The sequence below is a fragment of the Alexandromys fortis genome, unplaced genomic scaffold (genome assembly GCF_014885135.2).
Source record: "Alexandromys fortis isolate MF-2015 unplaced genomic scaffold, M_Fortis_MF-2015_v1.1 scaffold_213, whole genome shotgun sequence".
Classification (NCBI taxonomy): Eukaryota; Metazoa; Chordata; class Mammalia; order Rodentia; family Cricetidae; genus Alexandromys; species Alexandromys fortis.
The window spans coordinates 812180-829879 of NW_026068093.1; the positions used below are offsets into that span (position 1 = coordinate 812180).

Sequence of the window (17700 nt, forward strand, 5' to 3'; positions counted from 1 at the left end):
TTTATTTATTATGTATACAATATTCTGTCTGTGTGTAAGCCTGCAGGCCAGAAGAGGGCACCAGACCCCATTACAGATGGTTGTGAGCCACCATGTGGTTGCTGGGAATTGAACTCAGGACCTCTGGAAGAGCAGGCAGTGCTCTTAGCCGCTGAGCCACCTCTCCAGCCCCCTACCTGATTCTTGATACAAGGTTTCTCGCTGAACCTGGAGCTCACCAAGTCAGCAAGACCAGCCTGACCAGCCAGGTCCAGGATTACAGCATGGGCCATCACCACATCTGGCTGGGGATCTGAACTCAGTCTCCAAGCATGCATGGAAGGCACTTAATTAGGCCATCTCCCTGGCACAGGACCAGAACTTCTTATTCAGAATGTCTTCAGAAAATCCTTGGGGGACTGTAATGGGATCTGGTGCCCTCTTCTGGCCTGCAGGCATACACACAGACAGAATATTGTATACATAATAAATAGCCAGGCGGTGGTGGCGCACGCCTTTAATCCCAGCACTCGGGAGGCAGAGGCAGGCGGATCTCTGTGAGTTCGAGGCCAGCCTGGTCTACAAGAACTAGTTCCAGGACAGGAACCAAAAGTCCTTGGGGACTTTCAATTAACTCACGTAAGCTTTTATAATCATTTAAAATAATCTCCTTTAGTCAGGTTCACAGCAGAGTTGCAGACTGCTGCCTGGGAAGACTAACATATTAAAAGGCCTTTACGGTCCTTGAAAGAAATCCAGATGATTTCCTACACACTACAGTAGCCCTATTGAAGAAGCTGATTACCTCCTATCTAGTTTCTCCTGCAGTCACAAACACAATAGGACACAAGAGCCATGGTATTTCCTTTGCTAAAGAATGTTTGTGGCTGTTAGAATGAAGCCAGGAAGACTGAAGAAAAGATGACTCTCAGAAATACATTTGAAGATTCACATATTTAGCCAGGCATGGTAGCACAAGTCTGAAATCCCAGGACTAGACGCAGAGGCAGAAACAGGAGCATCTGTTGCAGATTCAAGGCCACCCTAGTTTAGTTACAGGCCAGAGCTACAAACTGTAAAATTTCATAAAAGCAAGCCTATTTGTGTTTTAAATTCAATTTGTGTGATGTGGGATGAGAACATTTATGTGGAGGTCAGAGTAGTTTTGGGAGTTGGTTCTTTTCTACCAGAGGCTCCCTCGAATCATTTATCTTGAGCAGTAAGCGTTTCCACTGAGCCATCTTATTCATTCTTTGAGAAGAGTCTCACTTTGTAGCCCAAGCTTGCCTGCCACTCAAGATCCTTCTGTCTCAGCCTCCCAAGTGTTAAGATCATAGGCTTGCATTATCATTCCTAGTTTGCAAGGGAGTGTTGTACAAGAAAAGCTCAGTCCAAAAAATTAGAGGCCTGCAGATAGAGTTCAATGGTAGAATGCTTACAGGGTATGAGAAGTCTTGGACTTGAGGTCAGATACAGTAGATGTACACCTGTAATTGCAGTGCCTGGGAGGCAGGGACAGGAGAATAAAAAGGCAACCCTTGCCCACATCAAGATGCATTCTGGATCCCTTGGTTTGCTGTACCAATGTTTACTTATTGTTTTTTCAAGACAGGATTTCTCTGTAGCTTTGGAGCCTGTCCTGGAACTCACTCTTGTAGACCAAATTGGCTGAGATCCACCTGCCTCTGAAGTGCTGAGATTAAAAGCATGTGCCACCACCACCCGGCCATTTTTTTTTAATTTAGGTTTTTTTTCCCCCCCAGACAGGGTTTCTCTGTGTAGCCCTTGCTGTCTTGGAACTCTCTGTAGACCAGGCTGGCCTCGAACTCAGAGATCTCCCTGATCTGTCTCCTAAATGTTGGGAATGAGAGTGTAGCACCACCACCCAGTTCTTCGGAGTGATTTTTAGTTTTTGGTTTTTCGAGACAGGGTTTCTCTGTGGCTTTGGAGCCTGTCCTGGAACTAGGCTCTGTAGACCAAGCTGGTCTCGAACTCAGTGATCCGCCTGCCTCTGCCTCCCAAGTGCTGGGATTAAAGGTGTGCGCCACCACCACCCTGCTTGGAGTAATTTTTGATTAAAGTCAAACACAAGAAGCAGTTTCTTCTGGTGATATACTATAGAAGAGGTTAAGGGGAGCTGGCTTTGCTGGGGAGCATACTGCTGAATGGCCACATATACCCTCACACATATACCTAAGTAGGCATTAACTTGGAGCTTGCATCCTCCTGCCTCCATGCCTGAGTGCTGGGCTTATATAGGTGGATACCATCACACTTGGTTTCATTGTCGTTTTTGGCAATGGGACCCAGGAGCCTTACCTTGTGGGCATTAGGAAAGCTTTCTACCAACTGAGCTGTACTTTAATACTGACAGCCTACCCTGCTTTTACCGATACCCAGACTTTACCACTCTGTGAAGAAATGTTGCCTGTACAGCCTCTTCCCAATCTACAAAGGCCATGGGTGTCTGGGAAACAGTAAACTTATCTAACAAAATTTTTCTTGGGAAGCAGTTTCATTGTCTCCAAGCCATAATTTTGCCATCTGTGCTTAACAGTTGGTTCTCAATGTTGTCTGACAGGATTTCACCTATGCCCTTATGTTCTATCATCAAACTACATGTCCAACCCTTCGGTGCTTTTCACAAAGTGCTTTCAGCCTTCAAGATTTCTGACATCATTGCTGATGTCACCAATATTATCACTGTCTCACAGCTGTATCCATAAACCTTGATGGGGAAACTTTCTGTATTTCAACAAGTCCTAAAGTGTCTTCTCAAACTGTCAGCAACAGATTATTTTTCCTGGAGAAGGAAAAAACCCAGATCTAGAAAACCTATTAGGTTTGCTTTCTCATGGCTCCTCTTGTGGGTATGTATTAAATACTTATAATTACTGTGTGATATGCGTATGCTGGTACTTTTTAGTTTTTGATATGGAAGAAAATAGAGATGGTATCTTTCCAGGTGATCAAACACTGGATTCTTTATCAGTTTCTTTATAAAAAAAACATGCCAACACTCAGAAACTTCACCTCTCAAAGCTATTTCAGAGTCATGTATCCACCCCCCACTTACATTTAAACTATGACCCAGCTAAACGTGAACTTCACATTTGTAGGAGTCACATTAAACTTAAGCCTCATCAAATTCGAAGAAAAACAAACTCAAGATAGTTAGCTACCTGTCACTGTAATAACATTCAAGTTGTAACTTTAAGGCAAGAAAGAGACATTTTAGCTCAAAGTTTCAGAATCAGTTTATCATGGCCAGGAAGGCCAAAGAGCTGCTCATAGCTGGAGCATAAGGCTGCTTGTTCACATTAGGGCAGAACAGAGAGATGAAGCAAGGTACTCTAGCTGCTCTTCCAGAGAACCTAGGTTCAAGTTCCCAGCACCTGCTTTTCACTGAAAGGCAGGTATTGGAAGGGTCACAGCTTAGGTAAAAGGACTAAAAGCAAAATGCCAACACAAAATGCACCTAAGCTAGCAAGACTAAATAAACCTAAGCCCCAGCATAATCAAGATGGCTTCTGTAGTATCAGAGTACAGTTTAGACACGCAATGTAAAACTATGGTCAACTCACTCTTCCAGGCATCCTGGGTTCAATTCCCAGCACCCACATGGCAGCTCACAACTGTCTTCAACTCAATGGATCTGACTCCCTCACTCAGACATATATACAGGCCAAACACCAAGATAAATTTTAAATTTACAAAGACTTCAATCACTGTAGATGTTTCAGAAATTTTCATGAAAAAATGAAGATATTAAATGACAAATGAGGGTTTTGTGAACTGGGAATTAAAAGCCTAGAAAAGAACAATACTCCAGGGATTTAGAGATAATTTAGCTGTTAGGAGTCCAGGGAACCCAAGTTTGACTCCCAGCACCCATATGATGGCTCAACTGTGACTCCAATACTGGGGGATCCACCCTCTTCTGGACTCCAGTGGCACTGTATGCATAGCGAAAACACACAGGAAAAACACCTATACAAATAAACCCCATGTTCTTTAAATTAAAAGAAAATAAACTGGGTGTTGGAGATGCACACCTTTAACCCCAGTACTTGAGAGGCAAGAGTCAGGCGGGTCTCCGAGTTTGAGGCCAGCCTAGTCTACAAGAGCTAGTTCAGGATAGGGTCCCAATGCTACATAGAAACCCTGTCTCAAAAACCTTAACCAGTAAACTAGAAAACAGATCAATGGAAAGTATCCAAATTAATGTTCAAAGAAAAAGATAGGGGAGAAAAGCTAATGACAGCATCAGGTTACTTTCTGTATCATTTTTGGGGTGTTGAGATTTAAGTTGCTTGTCATCACCACCTGACTCATCCTTTTGACAAGAAAATACATCGTAGTTGGGCATGGTGGCAACTTTTAATCCCACCACAGGGACAGGTAGATCTGAATTTGAGCCCAGCCTGACCTACATAATGAGCTCCTCAAATGTATAGGGGCTAGAGACCAGTCTCAAATAAAAAACCAAAGACTAAGATGGTAGCCTTGGAGATTTATCACATTCCTACGGCCTCCCAGAAGAAACAAAACTAGGTGAGCTGGTGGTGGCGGCGGCACATAACCTTAATCCCAGGCAGAGAGAAGCAAATCTCTGAGGTCAGCCTTGTCTAGAGCTAGTTCTAGGACACTCCAAAGCTAGAGAAACCCTTTTTTTCCAAAAACCAAATTTCCACTGGTAGCCACTAACTAAGTAGTGCACTGTATTTAAACATATATGGTGGGTTAGTGTTCCATCTCTTGCTCAACACTTATGAGCATTCGTTTTGGTTTCTAGAGGACTGCAAACAAGAGCAGATTCCTGTTTTAAGAGAGCCTTTTTCTTATGCCATTGTAGTTTGCCATTAGCTGGATGCAAAATGTTAAAATCCAGGCGTGGTGGTGGTAGTGGTACATGCCTTTAATTCAGGGCTGCAGAAATAGTTCTGCAGATAGGAGTGCTTGCTGTTCCTTCCACGAATGGACTCAGGTTAAACTTCCAGCACCCAGGTCAACCTGAGCCTTCAACCTCCTGGCCTCTATGGGTAGAAAACATACAGGACGCACACCAACAATAGATGCAGAAAAAAACCAACATACAAGAAATGGGAGAAAAAAAACCCTGATCCTCAGGATTTTGCTTTTTCTCTCTTTAACTCCTTAGTCAGTCACCACCCTCTATCTTGCCTATCTTTTAGAGGTTCAGGAAAATAATCTGAGAACTAGTAGATCATTCCTAGATAGGAAACAAACCACACTACTAGGCTAGTATGGTCAAAAGCAGAGTTTATCTGCAGACCTCCCTCAGTTTTCATGTACACTTATATTGCCACCAGCTGGAGAATGAAAAAAAGGAGTGACAACCACCTCCTAAAGGAAGCTTACCGCTCCTCTAAAATGGCAGTTTTCCAATTTAGAATGTATCATGTAGTCTTACTCCATAAGAAATTAGCGCATGCCTGCCCTGTTAGCACCAAAACATACACCACCATTGTCTGGCTTTCTTTTTGCTTTTCAGATAAGGGTTTGTGTAGCCCTTGGCTGCCCTGGAACTTGTTCTGTATAGGATAGTCTCAAACTCAAGATTTGCCTGCCTTTGCCTCCTGTTCCTCTTTGACTACCAGTTTTACCATTTGTTTCCCTCCCCTGAAGTACCTCCAGTTCTAAGTTATTTTTTCTTTTTCCTAGGAATGCCAGTAGTGTCAAGGGCTCCCCTCCCCTGAGCAAAAGAACCCACCAAACTGATCCACATTATACAAATCCAGTGTGTATAGCATCCTAATTATTTTCTACACAGGGTAAATACTTTAACCTTTAAAACATTTGAGGGCCACACCACATACCCAACCCGAAAGGTTCTAAGAGCAGAGGGCCTTTGGGTTTGTTAAGACAAGTAGCTCTGCCTGATCTTTTAAAAAAGCCAATGGTGAGGGCAGATGGATGATGGACCACTGAGATAAGTTTTACATTCCATTCTAAACACACACAGGCCAAGGGCCACTGTACTTTTAAATATATTGGAGGGAGCACCTTTCCTTTAGCTACACAAGCTCCCAGTCAGGTTCTCTCTACAGGGTCTATACAGTGGCCACTTGTAGTTTTCCAAGGGTTCTGTAAGACTTGGTATTTTCTTTGTTTGTTTTGAACAGGAGTTTTAGCCCTGTCTAACCTGGAACTCAAAAACTGTGATTAAAATTACGTATCACACAAGGTCTTGTATGGCTTTACTTTACTGCCATTTCAGCAATGATCCATGTGTTGCTCACCACCAATTGTCCAGTACACCCACCATCTGAGGTGCAAATGCAGCATCTTCAACAAACCTTCCAGTTCAGAAACTGCTGTGCTTCCTCCCCTCAAACTAATTTCCACTTTTTGTAGTCGGGATTCTTGAAAGCAGAACACACCTCAAATCCCCACTAGTCAGAATCTGTCTGAATAGCAGAGTTGGTCTTGCTGAGCTCTTAAACATCATTCCAAAAGGAACATTTAGGAAGGTACAAATCTGGCACCAGAGTTTAGGACTTTTAATTTGTCCTAAAGTCACTGAGGCAAAAAAAAAAAAAAAAAAAAAAAACATGATAAACATTCTTTTACAACCCCCAACACAAAAAGAAAAGACTGTAGGAAAAAAACCTCTGGAAATGTCCTTAAAAGGCTCTGTCATTTTTAACAGGTAACAGTGTAAAACCCCAGAGTCCTTTCTTTAAAATGAATCAGGAAAGATTGGGCTGGAAGGAATTATTCAAACTTCGTCTTCTTTCCTTGTGGCTTGAAGTCTCCCCCTCCTCCTCCTCCTCTGCCACCTCGGAAGCCTCCTCGACCTATAGGAAGGCAAAACATCATGAAGAATGCACAATACTTGGAATTGACCTTCCCACAAGGATGGTTAGAGTTAGGAATCAGAGGTCCAACTTACCTCCAAAGCCTCCCCGGCCTCCTCTGCCGCCAAATCCGCCTCTTCCTCCTCTGCCACCGCCTCGTCCTCCAAAACCTCCTCTGCCTCCTCCTCGGCCACCAAAGCCACCCTCACCCTTAGGTTTGGCCCAGTCCAAAGTAACTTTGTTTCCATCAATTTCTCCATCTTCCATGGCCTCCTTGGCAGCTTTGGCATCTTCCTCACTATTGAAATCTACAAAACCAAACCTAAAATAGAATAAAAACCAGACATTTTAAAGTAAGCACATTCATACACAGCAGGACCAAGTCATCCATACATAAGTATACAAAAAGCACTTTTATTGGAGGTCAAGAAAGACACAAATGTGATAAATTCTGATTGGTCTGAATTTAGATCTCAGAATGTCTCACACGATAGCCAAATATACCTCTGTAAAAACAGAAGTTAAGAGCTAGTTCTGTGAATTCTCTCTTCTTCTCTTGCGAATCCATAATCTGCCACCAGTAGACAGAAAGGAGCTCAATGAGAAGACACAGAAGAGCCACTGTCCATGAAGAATACAAAGAAAAGCAGCATTATGTCCTACCCTTTAGAGGAACCTGTTTCCCGATCTGTGACGATTCTTGCACGAACAGAGCCCTCAAATGATTCTTTTAAGGTCTCCTCAGTGGTATCTTCAGAAAGACCTTTGACAAACAGAGTTTTGGATGGCTCTAGAAGAGAAAAATGTTTGTTTTACAGGGATAGACTATGTAGTCTTGGCTGGTCTAGAACTCTGATCCATTCATTCTGCCTTGACTGCTAGGATTAAAGTCACATACTACCACATTCAGCTGAAGTAGATTCTTAATGACAGTGACTTTATATGTAAAATGTATACAATACTTGTTTTTAATCAGAAAAAAAAAAAAAAAAACAATTACAAGTAAAGGTAAAGAGACCACACTGGATTTGACATATCAACCTCAAGAGAACCAGAGGGCAATCAAATCCACAAGTTGCTGCTTTGAGATGACATGACACAGCTGGATCAGAACTTGACTATCTAGAGGAATTTTCTTGAGATTTCATCAATTATTTCTCAGGTAATCAGTCATCATATCCAGTTGTCATTTACTCAGCAGCAACTTAAAGCAACCAGCCCCACATTAGCTCAAAATATTGCCACCCAAACCCAGCTATACCATGCCAAGGGGACTTACGACTTCTTGCGTTAGCTGATCCCCTGGGTCCTTGTAACTCCAGCCTGATTGTTCTGCCCTCGATTTCCATTTTATTACAGGAGCTTAAAGCTTCTTTAGCATCTTCAAATGAAGCAAATTCTATGAATGCATACCTGAGGATTGAAAAGTCTATACTCAGAATAAAGCTTACAAACACATGGTACCAGCACCAATACTATTACTATCAACATTTGTCACTTGCATAGCTAAAAAGGATAGTTTTTGGTTTACCCTTATTAGCTGTGTAAAGAATGTCTAGCTCACATCTAGCAACATTAATAATTATTTTACCCTTTAGATTTGCCTTGTTGGTTCTGGGGCACTTTGATAAAAGTTGCTTTCTCAAATACCTCCTGAAGAGTTTCTTCTGTTGCACTGTAGGAAAGGTTACTTAAAACCAAAGTTTTTGATTCACCTGCAAGTACAAAGACGTCGTTATTAACAAGGCATGTTAAGTCTGTAAATTAAAGCACTCAGACAAGAAGGCCACGGTGGGCTACATAACAAGCTTGTTTCAAACTACCCCACAAAAGAATGTTAAATGAAAACATTGATACTTCAACCATAGGCCGTATATCATATAATCCTAAGAATCACCACCACACTTGACTCAAAAGACTGAGCATCCACCATACATGGTAATGCCGTCCTTGATTGCTCCTTTCATTTTCAGTCTAGATGACTTAAATGATGTTGTCCTAGAATATTATTTCTAAAATATAGTTTAAGTCATTTCAAATAAGACACACCTAACAAGGAAAGCAGTAATTGCCTTCTCTGAAATTAATTTAAATTGTAATTTAACATCTCTCATTCATGATACTAAGCATTATGAACAAAAAGTGAATCAATTCTGGCTAACCATAAAGTACTTAAAGTATGAAAACAAGTGACTTCCATCCCTATTGTAGAATGAACCCCTTTAACTTACCACTCCAAGTACTATTCTTTCCAGGTCTTTCTTGCCTTTGTTGTCCTTTCTCCCCAGTGTAGTAGAGTGAAACAGATCGCCCATCAATTTCTGTCCCCTGCTTCTCTTCAAGGTTTTTCTGTGCATCAGCTTCAGACTTAAATTCAATGTAAGCAATCCTACAATTTTGATAAACAGAGTACCAATCGCTCTAAGATCAAAAAACCACCTTATGTCAAAGAGTCATATAGTACTATGTTTAACTGCCCAGAACCACATTCTTCTCATAAAATATGGAAGGTTAGTCTGATGTTACCAGGAGCCTGAGGCAACAGATACTGATTTGGATGTAAGGCCAGCATGTAACAGCAATCACAAGCTTCTAAAGCAATCAGCTCGACTTGATGCCATACTCCTGACCTCAGCACCTTAGGTAGTGGAGGCTAGAGAACCTGGCTACAAATTAAGTCTGAGATCAACATGTACTGCATGTAGCCCTGTTTTGGGGAAGATATAGGGCTGGAGAGATGGCTCAGTGGTTAAGAGCACTGGCTATTCTTCCATAGGTTCTAAGTTCAATTTCCAGCAACCATATGTCTCACAACCACCTGTAATGAGATCTGGTGCCCTCTTCTGGCATTTGGGCCTGCATACATAATCAACTTTTTACAAAGGAGAGGGACACTAAACTACCAACTCAAACACCTATTGATGAATAAAAGTTTATCGTTTATATACAAACATACCCTTTACACCTCCCATCTTGGGTAACCATTCTGATCTCAACAGCATCTTCAAATGCTTCTTTTAAATCATCCTCAGTGATGTTGAATGAAAGGTTTTTTGCTAAAAGTGTTCTTGCAGCTCGAACTAGAATTTAAAAAAAAAAAAATCCAAGCACATCATGTAACAAGTCACTAGAGAATATACAAAAAAGCTCCTATAAAGGACAAGGCTCTATACTAAGAAATAAGGGACAGAGAGATGGTTAAGAGTACTTTGCACAAAGAGGAGCCATGTTCAATCCTTAACACTCATACACTAGGCACACATGTCGTCTATGCATATACAAACTTGCAGGTGGGGGGAACCATCCCACCCAACACATATAACATGTACAATTACAGAAAAAAAACAAAGGCACAAATTTAGGAGTCTGATATAATTTAAGAACATTTACTAATCTCATTGCTAATGAAAAACCAAATTTCATGACTGAAAGACCTGAAAGTACAAATCTAAATACTTTTTGAGCAATCACATTAACAAAGATAGAACAATATCTGAGCTGTTATTAGCCTGTCAAAATGCAAATCCTCTAAAAACATTTAGTTTCCTGGTGGTTATGTATATTTTAAGGTTCCATTCCTAAGATATCTCATCACAAATATGGATTACGATAATCAGTGACATTGTGTCTTTATGCAGTAAGTTTATGACCTATATAAACTACAAAATGAGCTCATAGCCACCTTCTCAAATGTTTAAAGGGAGTGAGGATATGTAGCACAGGGTTAATGAGTGCTTGCCTAGTATGCAGAGGGCCTAAGTTCAGTTTCCAGAACTGTTAACTAAAGAGAAAACAAACACTTCAAAATCCTAATTCTAAAATATAAAATCCTTTGAGTATCATGAATTCATTCTAAGAGATTCACTTATAATTCTTTTTATTGTTTAAGCATGATGCAAGCTGAGATCACAGCATGAAAACACCTATGTTCAGAGGACAACTCTGGAGCTTTTTCTCCTACTTTGTGGTGCTTCTAGAGAGGATCAAAATCAGGTCAAGCTTCACAATAAGCAGTTTTACTCCAAAGTTATCCAATCTGCCATCTAACACTACAATTTCCTGAGTAAGACAATCCCTGCTGAGTGTAACACTATTAATACCACCCTGGTTTACCTAGTGAGCCTTAGAATTGTCAGTGCCACACAGGTAAGACTCAGAAAACCTAAAATTATACTCCCTTTTGAATTCATAAATTTTAGCAGTCGAAGGCAGCCACACACAACAAGAACTTGTCGTGTCAAGAACACCATGAACCTCATCTATATCAATCGTATAGTTTTAAGGGAGAACGGGCAAAGCCTACCTACCAGACCCTTTTCTTTTACATACCTTTCTTACTATCTCTTCCTTTCGGTTTTTCTAGTTTAATTTCATTGCCAAACACTTTTAAACCAGTGAGTTCCAAGGCCTTTTCTTGGTCTTCAGCAGACTCAAAGTCCACATAGCCAAATTTCCTTGAAGATGAAAAGGACAAAATTACAGGCTTGAGAGTGAACATCTGCCACAGAATCAAGTCTATATACCAAGATGCCAGCAGACGCAGATTTCTTCATTTACTGCACTGTACTGATAGTACTAGCTGGAAAAGGAACCGCTCTAAAAGCATTCAGTCCAAAATGCCATTTTTTTTTTTGTTTTTCGAGGCAGGGTTTCTCTGTGGCTTTGGAGCCTGTCCTGGTACTAGCTCTTGTAGACCAGGCTGGCCTCAAACTCCCAGAGATCCACCTGCCTCTGCCTCTGCTGGGATTAAAGGCGTGCGCCACCACCGCCCAACTAGTCCAAAATGTCAATTTTTAAACTTGCTGTTACCCGACATAAAAAGTCAGATATTGAAACTTTAAATCTGTGGGTTCTATGATTTGACTTAGTTCTTTAATGGCTAATCTTCATTAAAGTAATTATATATCTTCATGTTTAACGGTATCTGCTAATCCACACATACAATAAAAAACTTACCTATTAGTACCAGTTCTGACATCCACAACAGCAAGATCATTTTTAGCAAAAAGTTCACTGATGGCATCTTTTAATTCTGCAACAGACTTGTTTGGATTAAGGTTTCCAATGAAGAGATTGTAAGGTGTTGTTGATTCCGAGCCTACACAGAAAAAACTTAGTTCTCTTTTAAGATCACTACACATAAGCTTCAGCATAAAATTTTTATGAAGCACATCAGCATACATAGTGAATCTCAACACCAGGTTTCAGTATTAAGTCCCTTTGTCATTCATCACTTGTGCTATTGCTACTTTCATCTCCTTTCAAACTCCCCAATTTTTAGGTTACCTTCCACCACTTTCTGTTTCTTGGCTTCGGGGACTTCTTTCTGCTTGGTCATTTCCTTCTTCCTTTTTCCAGGTGCTACTTTAACAGGCTCTGGATAAGATTTTTAGTGTCAATCATGAGTAAGCAGACAGCTAAAGCAATTCCATTAAACATTAATGAGGTACACTTTAGAACTTAATTTGATTACCTTCTTCCTCCTCTTCATCTTCTTCCTCCTCTTCATCTTCTTCCTCCTCCTCTTCATCATCATCCTCATCATCTTCATCATCCTCATCATCCTCTTCAGCCACAGCCTTGGTTTTCACAGGAACAACTTTTGCAGGAGCTTTCTTTCCTTTAGCAGGTGCGATCTCCATAGCTTCTTCCTCAGAGTCTGAAAGAAAGATGGCTCAGCAAAGACAGCCAATCTTGGTAACATGAATCCCTCACACTTATGAGTCTTAGAAAGGAAATGAAATCCTGACAACATGCTCAGTTATATTACAGAAAAGAACTATGAGCAAAAAAAAATGTAACTATCTAATCTAACCATAAAGTGATCAAGGAAAGTACACTGTATTGTTAGCAAAACCTAGCAAAACCTAGGTCTTAACTATCCTGCAACCTGAAATCTACTTACCATCATCTTCTTCATCATCATCATCATCTTCCTCATCATCTTCCTCATCTTCATCCTCTGAAGCAGGAGCAGCAGCAGCTACTTTTGCTGGCTTCCCTCCTTTCACTACTGGTGGTTCAAATTCCTCCTCTTCCTCATCATCTTCATCCTCATCACTGTCGTCTTCTTCATCGTCGTCATCATCTTCATCACTCTCTTCCTTCTTCGCATTCTTACCATTCTTAGCGCCCTTGGCTGGTGTGACAGCTCCCTTTTTACCAGAGGCTGCTACCAGTGCTTTTGCTTGTGCGATTCCCTTCTTACCAGGTGTTGCAACTGCTTTGGCTGGTGTAACTGCCTTCTTGGCTGGTGTGGCTGCTGCCTTTTTACCTGGGGTAACAGCAGCCTTCTTAGCTGGTGTGGGAACTGCAACCTTTTTTGTTTGTGAAACAACTACCTTCTTTGCTGGAGTTACAGCCTTCTTGGCTTTTTTCTGAGGAATGACAACCTTAAATGCAAACAAATCATTAGCATTTTCCTTCATCCAATGCTATGTTAATATATTGCCACTAACTTTGTGTTCAAGAACCCTGGCATTAGTGTTTTAAGTCCTGGAGTCAAACGACTACAGATATGGCACAGCAGTTAAGAAGTACTTATTACTCTAGTAGGACTCAAGGTCAGTTCTTAGCATGCATCCACATGATGGCTCTAAATCCAATTCCAGGGGATCCAAGAGCATTCTTCTATGCCGAGGGCACTAGGCATGCTTAGTACAATTACACACACACAGACACACCAATAAACTAACAGAAAAATAAATCTTAAACCCTGGAGTCAGGGTACATGGCTTTCTATATGCTTGTAGTTGCAGATGCTTATCAGACAAACACCCAAGTTTAAGAAACCCTCACAAACAAGACCGGCTTTTAATTCCACCCCTACACCTCAGCCTAACTACTAGAGCTACAAAGTATTTTTACTTTCATTTAAAAAAGTTCCACCCAAACCACACTGTTAATTACTAGTATACCTCTGAAATACAAGAAATCTGAGCATGATCATTATATAGCCCCAACTTAACTCAAATTCAAGAATATCCCCTACTTCTGCCTCCTGAATGATGGGATTAATTAAATTACCATGTCTTTAAATGAACCAACAAGTAAGAGTGCTAATGAGTACCAGATCTATCAAACTGGTAGCACTCCATCCATATCAGATGTACTTTAAACATTCATTGGCTTTATATAGCTTACACAAAAGGCAGAAACTTGGTGATTGGGGACAGAACTTAAAAACATTCATGATGGAATATTGGCAATGATAAATAGTGCTTGAAGAATTAAAAGATTACACTCACATCTAATGTGTTCAGTTTAGTTTATTGAAATACAGAAAAAAAACCCATACACATAGGAATAAGACAAATATGGTGCCACCTGAACTATGAGACCCTTATTCTCATCTATATCAAAGTTCTGGGTTTCTTAATAAATAATCTGTCATAAGCTGCATGCAGTGGCTAACATCTTTTATTCAGCAGACTGAGGTCAGCCTGGTCTACATATGAGTTCTAGAACTGCCAGGGTCATAGGGCGACCCTGATTCAAAACAAAAATGGGAATTTTGTGTCATAATGTCCTTCCAAAATGCATGAAGCCATGCGATCGTAGAAAAATAAGTTGGAAAAATTCTGTCTTCCAAAAAAGGAGGGAAAATAACCTGTTAGGAAATCAGGCACATGAAGCCTGACTAGTGAAATGGACATCCCTCCCAAATCGTCTATTTAAATCCTCTAATTATCAATGGCACTAAAGTACTTGTCACTCAACCCCTAACTGCATACTACAATACTGTATTTCTGATAAACATTTAATTCCTTCGATTTCACTGCTGCATCTTAAGCTTATCCACCTGCCCCTGCCTCCCAGTGTGCTGGAATTAAGGCGCCAGCACAGCCCATCATATCTTTAGCATTTAATATGACTTTTCAATTAGTTGTATACCTCCTCTTCTCCACTGCTGTCATCTTCTTCATCTTCTGACATTTCTTCATCCTCACTATCTTCTTCCACTTCCTTTGGAGGAGGAGCCATTTTCTTGGATTCACCGTGGGTTTTGCCGGCCTACAAGTGCACACAAAATCATGCCTCTGCCCATTTTGGGCTTTGCCATTATCTTCTGCACAAGCAGAAAAGACATCCTTTTGACAATGTATGACAATATAGCATATTTTACTCAGAACCACATATAATTTCTTTCATTTTCAGATAGCTGAAATCTCTACCATTCATTACCAACGCATTTTAAAAGTCTACTTACTAGTCCTTGCCTTTTATGTTCTAGCACCTTCGCCTGAATTCGACTTAGGGTTAGCCCTCTCCATTAATTGCTTGGCCAGGGGGTATCTTCCAAGTCCCTTTTTAGAAGGAGCGCCTAAGAGATCTACTTCCGACTTTCTCGTGTTGGTGGCGGGCCACGTGGGAGGACCAAGCAGGCCACCACGCGCTCCCTCAGCCCACCACGTGGTCGGCCCGTCACGGACAGATCGGGGATGGCTAGGTTCCCCACGTAGGTCAATACCCCCAACCCCCCCCTTACCAGTGTACCGACACAGCCCGACCCCGAGGCGCGCGACACACGCGGAGCGCCAAAACCCACGTGGCGGGCCACGCACCGGAGCACGTGCGCCAGGAGGCGGGGCCCAGCGAGCGCCGGTCGCACGAGTTTGGTCGCATCTCCAACCGGCAGCCCTGGCGCCTTCTCCACTCTCGGCGGCTCCGATCTCAGTCCCCCACCCCAGCCCCCGCCGCGACAAACACACGCGGCGACCCCCGCCGCACTCCACAGTCGCCTCCCGGAACCCGCCTCGGCCCTTCTCACCATCAAGTCAAGAGGCCAAACGCCGCGAGACCTCCCGCTAGTCGCGCGAGACTTCCCCCCCCAGCATGGCGCCCTCGAACGCGCCCGGGATTGCGCTCAGGCCCTCCTCCCCTCCGCGGCGCGCGCGCGCGCACCCCTTAGGCAGCAGGCCTAGCGGCCCGTGTCCGCGCGCGCAGGGCCTCTCACCTTTGCGAGCTTCACCATGGTGGCGGATGACGGCGGCGGCGCAGTAAGCAGCTCAGAAGAGCCCGGGAGAACCGACGCGAACTCGACGGCAGCGGCGGGCACTGAAGACACAGGAGCACGTACGACTGACTGCCAGCTACAACTAGCGTCTGAGGCAAAAGACTGAGCCTGCCCAGTAATCGCCTCTGGAAAGGCGACGACGGTGTCCTCGTGACCCCGCCTCCGCCAACCAGAGACCGCGCCCGTTCCCCGAGCCAACCGCGAGCCTCTAAGCAAGGCCGGAGCGGGGCGGGACTACGGCGTCTGTGGGCGGGGTTTGGGAGGGCGGGGCCTGACGGCAGCGCCCTGAGGGCGGGACTTATTTTGCGCTAGGCGGACGTTGACTGGTTGGCGTGCGGGTCCGTTTAGCGGCCCGCTCTCGCCGCGCCTGCGCCGTGGGAAGCGCCGAGTTTGGCGCTGCTTGCGTGAGGGATGTGGGGGTGGCGACATGGCCGGGATGCTCTCATGTGCTCGAATGCTACGTGCACCCCTAGGCTCGCGTGGCCGGGGGTGTTCCGCGGGGATTTCCCCCGTGCTGCGGAAGCCAGCAACCCACGGTGGACGTCGCTGCGGCCTAAAGGGTTCGCCGTGCGTCCCTGCCGAGGAGCCGGAGAGCGCCGGAAGTCCAGGGCCTAGAGCCCACTTGTGCCAGCTCGCAGCCCTCGGCCTGCCCTCAGTGGAGCCGAGCACATCCCCTTGGCTATAGTGGTGTGCCTAGAGCCACCGTTCTCCTGAGCTCCTAATAAAGGCTGCGTGTGTGTTTGTGTGTGTGTGCGTGCGTGCACGCGTGTGTGCAGTGCACAAACAGCACACTGAATGTCTAACCTCACGCGGTAGGTAGGTTTACCTCCTATCGGGACAGACTCGGAGAGGTGACTTCCTGGTGTGTGGTGGCCGGCCTGTGACCACTCACGGATTCCCCCGATGGCAGGGAGGACAGAGTTAGTTCTCTTGGGTCGCTTAAGTGGATTGCCCCGTGTGTGGGACCTTGGTTCCAAGTGTGGCATACTGGAGTGTTTTCTGGACATCTAAACCTAACTTGCTACAGAGTCAGGGTTCCATCATCTGACAATCTTGGTTGAAAATCACCTGTGGAGATTTTGCCCGGCGTGTTGCAGCAGGCTCTCACTTGCTCTTGCTGTCCTGGAGCTCACTGTTTAGACAGGCTAACCTCGACCTGCCTCACGTGTGCTGAGGTTAAATGAATGGCCACCACGCCTCGGGAGGTTTTAATGCAAGCGGCATGTGGTTGGGTCTCAAGCTTTCTTTCTGAGCACAGGCCTTTGGAGATAAGTAGGAGTAGTTATTAGGTGACTAAGGCCTTCCCAGCTCAACTCCACACTAGTGCTCTACGGTCAGGGCATGGGGTGGAGACCAGCGCTGTGGTGTGGGGGCTTTGTCTTTAAAGAGAGACCGGTGACAAGGGTCACTAAGCATTGCAGCTCGGATGAAAAGGGATGCTGACAAGATTGGGAACCAAGGAGTACCACAAAGCCACCGTAAGCATTGACGTTTACAGCCCTGCTCCAGGGAAAGGTTTTGCTGTGATCCAGCTAGATGAAACAAGGTCTCATTCAAACCTCGTTCAAGAGATTGATTGGGAGGGAAGAATCCAGGAGGGTGGCTGCCTCTGCCATGGTGGGAAAAGGCTGTCTCAGCTGAACAGGTACAGGGCTTCTTAGGGGCGGTGTTTTTTCAACGTGGAAATTGGTTGGATTTCAGTCCCTGAGCTTGGCTGGATTTTGTGCTCAGGAACTGGTTGGTTTTCATGCTGAGTTCGTGAGGGCCAGAGTGTGTTTCTTTGAGCCAGAGTGTGTTTCTTTGACTCTGGCTTCAGGGCCAAGGTAGGTTTCTTTCACTGGCCCTTTAATTTTTTTAATTTTGGGGGAGGGGGGTTCGAGACAG

The 17700-nt window shown here is 43.7% G+C and overlaps 2 protein-coding genes and 3 non-coding genes across 12 annotated transcripts in view; all 5 read right to left on the reverse strand.

The window, feature by feature from the left end:
- Htr2b (5-hydroxytryptamine receptor 2B) overlaps nt 1-17700 on the reverse strand; it is a 748006-nt gene that overhangs the window by 258729 nt on the left and 471577 nt on the right. The gene's annotated exons all lie outside the window — the stretch shown is intronic.
- Ncl (nucleolin) lies at nt 6189-15920 on the reverse strand. Its single transcript, XM_050123112.1, has 14 exons — nt 15757-15920; nt 14694-14813; nt 12706-13192; nt 12274-12459; nt 12087-12176; nt 11757-11898; nt 11130-11254; nt 9757-9880; nt 9032-9189; nt 8392-8515; nt 8080-8213; nt 7464-7590; nt 6896-7122; nt 6189-6800 (listed from the first exon to the last, which is right to left on the reverse strand). The coding sequence occupies exons 1-14, from the start codon at nt 15772-15774 to the stop codon at nt 6718-6720; spliced, it is 2145 nt and encodes a 714-aa protein (XP_049979069.1). The 5' UTR covers nt 15775-15920; the 3' UTR covers nt 6189-6717.
- LOC126489117 (small nucleolar RNA SNORA75) lies at nt 7277-7409 on the reverse strand. The gene has a single exon (XR_007588856.1). It is a non-coding gene; the product is annotated as a small nucleolar RNA SNORA75 (small nucleolar RNA).
- On the reverse strand, nt 7903-7982 carry LOC126489120 (small nucleolar RNA SNORD20). Its single transcript, XR_007588859.1, has one exon. It is a non-coding gene; the product is annotated as a small nucleolar RNA SNORD20 (small nucleolar RNA).
- LOC126489119 (small nucleolar RNA SNORD82) lies at nt 11968-12041 on the reverse strand. Its single transcript, XR_007588858.1, has one exon. It is a non-coding gene; the product is annotated as a small nucleolar RNA SNORD82 (small nucleolar RNA).